At 45.8% G+C, this 10,113-nt stretch overlaps 2 protein-coding genes across 2 annotated transcripts in view; one reads left to right on the top strand and one right to left on the bottom strand.

Moving 5' to 3' along the window:
- Window positions 1-48: 48 nt before the first annotated feature.
- Window positions 49-5,810, bottom strand: c21h10orf90 (chromosome 21 C10orf90 homolog). Its single transcript, XM_049759347.2, has 11 exons — window positions 5,120-5,810; window positions 4,948-5,014; window positions 3,967-4,037; window positions 3,467-3,674; window positions 2,824-3,399; window positions 2,221-2,367; window positions 1,979-2,088; window positions 1,414-1,570; window positions 1,150-1,198; window positions 974-1,067; window positions 49-768 (listed from the first exon to the last, which is right to left on the bottom strand). The coding sequence occupies exons 1-11, from the start codon at window positions 5,600-5,602 to the stop codon at window positions 730-732; spliced, it is 2,001 nt and encodes a 666-aa protein (XP_049615304.1). The 5' UTR covers window positions 5,603-5,810; the 3' UTR covers window positions 49-729.
- A 1,554-nt stretch (window positions 5,811-7,364) lies between these two features.
- The window catches only part of dock1 (dedicator of cytokinesis 1), a 38,818-nt gene continuing 36,069 nt past the window's right edge, over window positions 7,365-10,113 (top strand). Inside the window, exon 1 of the mRNA XM_049759013.2 lies at window positions 7,365-7,561. Within this exon, the coding sequence (XP_049614970.1) occupies window positions 7,519-7,561 (43 nt within the window). The 5' untranslated portion in view covers window positions 7,365-7,518. The remainder of the gene's footprint in view (window positions 7,562-10,113) is intronic.

The raw sequence follows: 10,113 nt of genomic DNA, 5'->3' as shown, positions 1-10,113 counted from the left end.
CAGAGGTGTTGCCCTCCACAAGGAGGATCTTAAAAAAAAGGGGCCACGTTATCCAAAAATATCTTTTATTCAGATTTCCATATACAACTTCACTTGTAAAGTGGCACGTTGAGTCTTGGAAATGGGAGGTGGCTTAATGTTGAATCAGAAAAATTGTGTAAAAACGGATTTTCCCCCATTGGTCAAAATTAGAACGGAACTTTGATTCATCTGATGGATGTACAGTACAATAGCTTGTCTGCATGTAATATCTCAGTTGCACATTCATGCACTTTGGCTGAGTTGTGCAATAAAGGGCCAGTGTGCGCTGGGACAAAGACGCCATTCAAGTCGGTCGCTCTTCATTAAAAACGTGGCAACGAGGTCACATTCAGCCATCTTGACGCCTCACAGCTTGGCGCCGGTGCCACGTGATGGCCGTTTGTCTTGCGCAATGAGCGGCGTGCAAGAAGTGTGTGTGCTTTTTAATAAGGGAAATGACATTATAATATCGTACTTGGGGGTAGTATGATACGAACATGTGTTGATGGGCATAGGCAAGTCAGTCGTTTTCAGACAGCATAAAGAATATCGTTAGTGTCAGTCTATGTGTGTTGCTGCACCGTTTGTGTGCTATAACAACAACACAGTAGCCTGTCTAGTTGCATATTATCATTATTATTGTTGTGATTATTGTTGTTGTTGTTATCATCACTGATAAAATCCACAGAACTTCCCGTCAGTCGCCATTCAGTTGCTGCTCCTGTGTAGAATCTGATCCAAAAGTTTCTAGAAATTAGAAAATATGAGTACGGAGTAAAATTAATTATAATCACAAAAAATAGGATCGTCCATCCATCCACCCTGTCATTGGTTTAGCAAACAAAAAAAATTGATTCGTAGCTTTAAATTCTAGCAAATGTTAGACAACACTACTCTCTAGCGGAAAAAGAAGAAAATACACCAATGTATCAAATGTAATATTTTTGGGTACCTTTTTGAAAATTTCCATTCGCTGTCTGTTGGTCAAGCAGGCCTCCTTCTTCTTTTTCTCTTCCTCTTTTTGCCTCCTCACATCAGTTATTGGCCTGGTATACGGATTTGGAAATAATTAACATTCCAATTTAATATTCCCTTCAATAATAAATGCATACATGAAAAATTACTAACCGATTTGATTTGAGCTCCTTGGCTCCCTCCCTGGATTTGAACAGATTATCTGGAACACAACATATATATTATATATATTTATGTATTTCATATCAAGTATATATAATGCAGCAATGGAAATAGTAGTTGTAATTCTCTACAATGGCCACAAGACGGCAGTGAACGCATGTATATGAGCTAATAATGTCCAAAATGTACCTTTTTTTTTCTCTTTATCATTACAAACCGGACTTTTTACCTTTTGGGGGTATTGTCTCCTCTTACCGTTGCTGGAGCGGGCTTGTCTCTGGCTGCGAGTGGCAGATGTTTGGGAGCCTCCTGATCTGGAGCGCTTCTTCCGCTCCTGGGCCCTCCTCGCCATCTCCTGCACGCGCTCCTGCGAGCGAGCAATGAAGCGTGGTCTGGACCTCCGCAGTGCCTCCTGCACATATATCCAAATCATATTTTTCTTCTTGTGAAAAAAAAATCGCTTATAAAAGCTCCTTCCTCGCATGCCAGCTCCACATCGCCTCGAGATATTCCTCACAAAGGAACTCTATAAATAAGTCAGCCGTGTGTGATTCCATTAACAACCACTGCGAAAGAGCAAAACAGCGGCCCATATTTCTATTTGCGGTGTTTTGTTCGTTGGGACGACAGCTTCATATATCTGCTGGACTTTTGATTTAAAAGCGGATAAAACGGCGCCATTGGGTTTGTAATCCCTCCAGGTGCCACAAGATGGCGGCAAAGAGGTGTTTCTGTATTTGATATGGCTTTGCTGCTAAAATACAAAGGTGTTCAAACTACGGCCTGGGGGACGTTAGTGGCCCAACATCTATTTTCTCACCTGGAGAGAAATGGAGTGATGTGATTTTTGAAGATCGGGAATGGTCGGTGCGGGTTGGGCGCGAGACTCATCCGGCTTGGGAATGTCTTTTGTGCATTGTCCGTCTGTGGCTGAGGGAGAGAGAATTATGCTAACGAAAGTAAAACTGCAGCGCTTGCTCCATTTTCTGGTCATTGTGAGCGAGATCAATGTTTATTAAGGGTGGGAAGCGATGATTACATTAGAGGAGTAAATAATCCCACCTGAATTTCCCTTGGGGGAGGCGGAGGAATCCTCCTCTGAATTGCAGGACGACGCTTTCTTCGTACTCAGTTGCCTTTGAAGTTTGATGTTGGCGATGATGGCGGCCGCGTTTCGGGCCAGGACTTCCTCCGGAGACTGGTGAGGCTCTGCAATGCGAGCCAAGAAAAAAAAAAATCTGTTTGTGACATTTTCAGCCAACATCAGTTCTTCGATTCTTCTTCAATTTGGTTCTAACCTTCAATTTCATTTTTGTATATTCTCAGTATCTTGAGACTCGCACGTACTTTTGTCAGCTAATATATCACATAATGCGTGTCCTTTATATGAGGCTGCTTTGGGGCCACAGCTGACGATGCGATGAAAAATATTTATTCACTGCACATCGCTGGCTCCCGCTGCTTCGTTTGCATAATCAAACAGATTTGTTAGTGCGAGGGCATCACGCTGAGTAACATCTTTTCCCGCAAGGACACGAGTGAGGACCTTCTAGTAGCAGATTTGTCAGGGCCGAAATCACAGTGGGTTAAGGAATCTAGGAATCTAAAGCGGCTGTCTTTTTAGACCTTGGCAGAGAAAAAAAGTGCTGACGCAAAGGAGCCTACCCGGCGTTTGAATGAGGGTGAGGCATGGAGTCGAGCTCCATCTGCCGGAAAACGCCCCCTGGTGGTCTTTATTTGGGCTTTCCTTTAAGCTCTCTTGAGGGAGCCCCAAGCTCCATTTCCTGACAGCCGCTCTCTTGGGTTCTTGTTCAGAGAGCTCCGCCGGAGGAGATTTGCCGTTTTGTAGCGGAGACGTTGCGGCTTCTACTGGAGCGAATCCGTTCCCGCTGCGAATCCCCGGACTGTAGCTCTCCTTAATCTCGGTCACTTTGATAATCGCGGCCTTTCTTCGGGGAGCGGAGCTGACCGTGGTCCTTTGCTCGGTCACTTTAACGATGGTGGCCTTCCTCGGGTTCATGTCGTCGGCGGCGGTGAAGCTGGCCGAGCGGTTGACTTTACGACTGGAGATGGTGATGGATGAGAATCCTACTTTGCTGTGAGGGATGAGCGTGGCGGGCGTGGACGTGGTCTGGATGTGGGACGCTTGCAAGCTGTGGCGTCTGTAGGGGGGCGTCACGGTGGAGGCAGGAGGACTACATAGCGAGGGTTCTTCTACTCTTCTTGGCTGTCTTGGGGGGTCTAAGGACAGAAATAAGAATGAAGACACACAAAGTTTGAAACATTGGCTACATTGGAGGAGAACCACCTTGCTGCACGAAGTCAGGTCGGCCATACTCGGCAAAAGTTCTCCGCGAGGGCTCTTCTATTCTGCTTCTTGTAACCAGAGGGGGTTCCTCACGTGGGACAGAAGAGCCACTCCCTGACAGCCTGGTATTATTCCAGCCTCTTCTCAGCGCTTTCCAGATTCCAGGCCTTCGCTGCTGGCTGGTAGCGCAGTCCTGTTTGTCCAGAACCTGCAGTTGAGATGAAAAGGCGCTATGCTAGCTTGCAGAAAAAACACCAAGGCTTCATTAATTACAACTGAGGTCTTGACACTGTGAAGATTTCTTTTTTTAAAATAGCGGGTCAGTCAGCTGCCTCGCCTCCCTTCAGGGCTCTTACTGTTTATTTTCAAGTCAGATGACTCTAGACCCGACACAACCGCCGAGGCAGCGAGAGAGCGAGGCCGATACGACCGAACCCTCGCGGAATGACAATGAAAGCAAAGAGACACAAAAAATTTGGACACACACACGAGTCAGGTACCTGTTTGATGACAGGAGACGACCGATCGGGAGTCTGCCACGTCCTACGCGGACTCCTCTCGGCTTGTCCGTCTACGCCAAAGTGTTTCAAGGCAAAACAAACGGTCACATGTCTGTCTTCGATATACACATGTGTGTTTGGCTCACGCTACCCATGTTGACACTGTCAATAAGGGATGTTAGCTTGTCAGAGATACCGGTAATAATTTGAAAATGTCCTCATTTAACTTCTGGAAGGAGATGGGAGGAAGAGAAAACTCCTCGAGAGCATCGAATTTCCATCTGCTTCTGTTGCCATGGCGACGGTTTGGGGATAGCCCCCGCATCTTTCGCTTTTCGGAGCCGTTCTCATTTCAGCAGGAGACAACTTTTGAAAATGGCAGCACTTTTTTTTTTCTTGCAAAATGTGATCGCAGTAAGAAAAACACGAATAATGTGTTTTCCAAGATGTTACCAGAAGCAAAAAGAGCCTCGCCGCGTTCCATCTGACTCACCCGATGTCTCATTTGTGTCTTGGCCACAAAGCAAAATCCCGCCAAAAGGCAGCAAACTAATTTGTGAAAGACTTTTTTTTGGCTGACGTTGCCTCATTAGCGTCACATTTATTTAATGGTTGCCATTCACCTCACTATTGATCATCTCTGGGCTTCTTTCAACGTTGCTTATGTTTCCAGCTGCCCAGGATGGATTCGTTTGATTCTGCGGTCTCGACAGGGCTGATCGATGAGCGAACAAGAACGGGGTTGAGGGATCAACCCTGGGATAAAAGCGGCCGAGTGAAGGACTGCCATGCTCAAAGATTAGCGGGGGGAGGAAAAGGGGGGGGCTGCTTTTCCAATCAGTTCACATCTCGTCTTATCTTTCCACCGTGAGGTCTCTATCTTTTTTGATCACCTTTTCTCGGCTAATCGAGTCTCCTCTCCATCAATCCCGCCGCGTGGCTCGAGTGAGCTAGCTACTCGTGAGCGGGATGAGCACAAACCTTGGTGCAGGCTGACTGTTCCTCGACTCTTCAGAAACGTCGGCGTGATGGGTTGTTTCAATTTCACCTGTGAAGAAATTAAAAGTCTATCATGCCGTAGCTCCAAACGAGTTGCAAAGTTTTAGAAATAATGCACAGTAAGGGCTTTTTAAAAAGAATGAAGATGCCTTACCTGGACAGCAGGTTGCGGTGAAGCCAGTTGTCTTTCGTCCACCGTTATCACTCTCCGTTGAATCGGGAGCCATCCGGTTTTCACCGGCGTGACGTAACCGAGTTGGGACTGCTCTTTCTTTGGCGTCTGCGAGATGTGAACCCTTTCCAGACTCCCCCTGCGTCCCACGGGGACAAAGAACTCACTTTGCAGAGACTCCCGGCTGCCTAAAGAACTTGCCGTCGTGTTGCCACAGGACGACATGCCGCTGAAGGAGGGAGTCCGGTACGGTCTCCGGTTCCCCTCACTCGCTTCTCCATCGCCTTGCATTCCGTGGAGCCAAGCGTCCATCTGTCTACCCTCGATGGCGCTCTGCGGACGAGCGTCTTGGCGAGGGACGTAGGAGAAGCTCTCCCCCTTGGAGCTCCCGGTCTCCCAGTGGGACTCGTCGCCGGATCTCCTCCAGCCCATCGGCAGGTGAGCAGCTGGCCTTCGGAGAGTCATCTCAGGTAACCGGGTCTCCGGTTTCAAGCTGCGATGAAAGACTTCTACACCGGAGGCCACCCTCGATCAAGACTGGCCTAAAGTGGATGCAACTTTTATTTCTCTTGCGCCCAACTTTAGATGTTTGACGGACATAGTCTTCAATGGACGGACGGGGTGCTGCAGGGCGCTGTCTCCGGCATGCTGCAGTGTGATGATGCTCAGCCAAACAAAGGAGTCACTGAGCACAAGGGCTGATCATTCAGTACAAGGGAGGGCAATGGGAAGATACAAGGGGGGGGGGGGGGGGGAGTTGGAGGAAAAAGCACACTTGATGATTCCAGAACAAACCACAAATGACTTTTTGGTGAATTGTGTTATCGTGGGACATTTGGGGTGCCAGGGATGCCATACGTCTTTGCCGAAATCAACTATAAATGTTAGTTATGCCATGACTTCCGAACAGTTAGATAATTTTCCTTGGAGAATCCCCCCCATTTGGGCCCATCCCGGGGATCTTGTGATCGGCAGATGATCAGATGATTGTTTGCCTGGAGCCTCCGTTCGAACCATGTGACCCTCGCAAAGCGGTCGGAAGAGTCAACGGGCGGATTTTGGGAGACTCACTGACATTTTGACATTAGTTAAAAAGAGCTGACAGAGCAAATGTAAAACCTTTTTGAGCAAAATGAAATAAAAAAGTTTTTCATGATGAGTCATAAATAGCCTTTTGTTGCATCAATAACTTTGTAACATAAAATAATATTCCAGTAAAACTAATAAATTGCCATTTTTCATAGACACGTTTTGTATAGGTGCGTTTTGTAATGACTTGGTGCTTTAATACTTTATTGCCTTAATTAATCTCCTCTTGTATATGAAGCTTCGTAAAGCTGTTGTCTTGGCATGTTTTCTCTCCTCGCAATAGTGCATAAAGCTTGTATATAATTTTACGAGGGAATAAAAGCACCCCCCCCCAAAAAAAAACATTAGCCATCTGGGGTGTGGGCGAGGCGGGAGGTGCATAATTGAGAAGGCCCTCACACAGCATGAGAGGCTAATGTGCGCATAATAATATACTACCGAACTGATTGTTGTGAAACTTTCCGCTGTAGTAGAAAAATGTTACATTTCCGATTTATTTATTAATTTACCAATATCTTAATGACAAAAGTCAGGCATATACAAATAATGGTTAGCAATTAGGTGAACAATTGTGACGATTTATTGGGCCTGGTAACCAATTGTGCTATATAAATTCTGCCTAGTAACAAGTGACAAGTGAAATATTATAACTCCAAGCGCTTCTATTGGTCAATGTTGCTACAACTACTACTGATTTATGAAGTTTTATGTTTTAATTCTGTAAAATGATCGAGAGACCATCAATTTATTTGAATATAAAACACCAATTTATTACGTAGATTGAGTTACAACTCAAATTAATAGCCAGAATGAAAACAGCGATTTTATTGGTCTGCTTTGCTACACCTGCTGGCTCTCTAAAATGTAATTTCTTTATGAAATATACTTATACATTACAACCCATTAATTAAAAAAAAAAAAACATGAATATTAAGTTTAGTTGAGCTTGTTGCTCCACCTCCCGGACCGGTAACGTGAGTTCTGATTTCATTTAGAAAATCTGATTTACAAAAATTTACCTTACCAACAAATATTGCAGTGATATGTGCTTATTGAGGCATAAAAATATTAAAATGTTTTTTATTCTTTTAGGATGCCTGGCGGGTAAAAAAAAAAAGTTCCCGGGTTTCCCCCTGGTGGAGCCTCCAGTCAGCGGCGGGAAAAAAAAAAAAAACATGGCTACCCAAGTAGCTGCTCAACTCTCGGTCGAAAAGTGAAGCAAAAGTCGGGCGTTTTGCGAGCGACAAGGTCTCGGCTGGGGACCTCGTGGAAACGGGGAAGGAGGTTGGAGAATGTCTCGCTGGGTGCCCACCAAGAAGGAAAAGTACGGCGTTGGTAAGTACAAAGCAAAAGCAGCAACTCCATCGTTAGCGTCTGTTAGCTCTGAGATTGAACAAGTTTGGGAAGCGAAGGGAAGGAGAAGCTGGACGCGGACGCCCCTCTCCGGCTTCTCCTTCGAGTCCAGAGAATGTGGGTAAGTGGTTTTTCATAATGAAAGTTGACATTGTGTTTTAAAGAAAAATTCCCGAAGAAGAGTTTGTTTTCACGGGGTTGGGAAGACGCTGGGAATTGTTTCGAGGCGCGCCTAGGCTGCTGTTTCCTGTGAGACAGGACAGAGACAGAGGGGCCTCGATCTTCCTCGGCAACTTTTTACAAACATACTTTGGCTCGTTTCTATTTAATTTACAACTTCTCCTCTTGTACTTTTACAACCAGACTCAATTGTTCGACTTTGTTTCACTTCTCTCAACAAGTCCATGCTAAAGGGGGAACAAGTCACTCCATGATTTGTTTACGAAAGCATCGCTACCAGGGATGTATCACCATTTATAATCGTGATGCTCAGATTGGTGTTTGGTGTTATGAGCTGGTTTTAATAATTGAACTGGAGGAGGCAATCACAATGTCACTGATGCAAAATAATTGCGATGGAACATCAAATTGTTTCTGGAGCTTCGAAAACGGTGATGTAGTTGACGGTAATTACATATAAAGAAAATCAGAGAAATTATTTTGGAAGTGTTTGGAATTTTTGTTAGCTATGAGTCAGTGCCAATCTATTTTTTTTTTTCTATGAAGGATGAATTAGTCTTTCCGATCGGTGGTTGCGGTTGTCTGTGGGACTGACAACCCGAGACAGTGCTCATTTGGCACATCCGCTGACACATTTAAACGATGTTTCGGCTTTTTTTTTCTGTAAGACCATAAATCACAAGCCCCCCTTCACCCAAGGCAAACAATCTTGGGTGTGGGAGGCTCCCAAATATGGTAGCAATTAAAACCGTACCGCTGAAATTTCAGCCGTGCTTCTTAAATCATCAGCTCTGACCCGTTTCTCGTGACGAATGTGACGCTTGCCCTCGGTCGCGTCTCGCTATCCGTTTCAGGTCCAATAAATATGGCTACGGCGGCTCCCCTCGTCACTTTTCATCGGGACGCCGGTAATGAAAGGTTTGAGTGGTTTTGATAAGCGCCCAGAAGATGCTGCATCAGGTGCTCAACTCCTAACCGACTTGTTCTGTCCAGAGCGGTGACTGTTTTTGACAGGTGGTGTGTCAGAGGCTTAACTTTGAGGCGGCTCAAGAAACCGGCATTTCTCCTTTTGGACAAAAGCTGCGGAGGAACCCGCGTATAACGCTGCCCCCGCCGCTCCCCTGTCGGTATTGATCCAAACAGCGCCGGCATTGTCCGCCAAGGTGCCCCCGTCGCACTCCCTGACAGATGGTCCGATGGCGTGCCAAACGTAGTTCGGCGACGTCGACCGCCGTCATTACATAATTTAGACGGGCCTCGCAGAGCCGCCCGACTGTCAGCTTCCATTAGGCGGCTGCTTGCGTAAATGCCGACCCCCCCCCTCAGTTCACTGCAAGTTCGTTCAAAATATCATCACTAGGGAAGATAACATTCCCAAAAGTGCCAGTGAAAATAAGTAAAGAGAATAAAAGCAAGATAGTGCCACTGTTGAAAATATTGGTTACAAAGTTTCTTGAAAGGTTATCTAAGCTTGGACACCAGACTTACTCCACTTCAAGACAGTCTATCAGCGCTTGTTATTCGCTTTGAAAATTATTATTCGCACATCAACAGGCTCAGCATCGCTGGGGCAATTGGGGTCATAAATAATGTCAACGCCATCTTAAGTGCTTGTTATTGTTGCGTTTGTCCCGTGTTATTTTTATTTTTTTTCATGTCCTTTCATTCCAGGGTTTCTGATGGACGTGTCAGTCACCGCAGACGTCAAATTGCCCCCTGTAAATCTTTGGCACGGCTGCCATTTTGACCATTTAGTCTATTAATGTGTGCACTCATGCACATTAAATTTTGCAATTGATGAGTTGGACGACTGGAAAATAATTCTGGTGGTATGCGCAAGGGCTTTGTTCCCTCCCCGAATGCACATGGCCATGGAGGAAATGCCGCTTGAGGTTTATTATTTATTTATTTTAAAAAGTCCCGCTTGAACTTCCTGCCGTGGTTGAGCATCTTGCAGCGCAAACCTTAAAATAGTCGCCTTTGCAACTCTTTCGCGGTGACTCATCCACTCCGAAACAATCACAGCGACGTCAAGTCAAGCCCGACCGCTCTTAATCCGCATCGACTGCTTTTGTGAAACGTCAGCGTTGAGCTCCACGTCGTTTGAGAAGTGCTTTCTTTAAGTTCTGTCTAATGGGACATTTCAACTGGGCTTGAAAATAAACACGCTGGCATTTCCTGCCATTAGGGATTGCATAATCGAGCTTGTCCTGCTGTAAAGTGACAAAACGGCCTGACTGTTTTTGTTCGCAGCCCTCGGACCACCTCGGTACCTTTTGTGTACTTAAAACACGCCGCACGCATTTCCTGTGGGTAGCGCAGGTCTTTGTTTGCACGTCAGCACGGAGTTCTGG

Source organism: Syngnathus scovelli, chromosome 21 (genome assembly GCF_024217435.2).
Source record: "Syngnathus scovelli strain Florida chromosome 21, RoL_Ssco_1.2, whole genome shotgun sequence".
Taxonomy (NCBI): domain Eukaryota; kingdom Metazoa; phylum Chordata; class Actinopteri; order Syngnathiformes; family Syngnathidae; genus Syngnathus; species Syngnathus scovelli.
The sequence above is the reverse complement of the archived record's forward strand: the minus strand, read 5'-3'. Positions and strand labels throughout refer to the sequence as shown.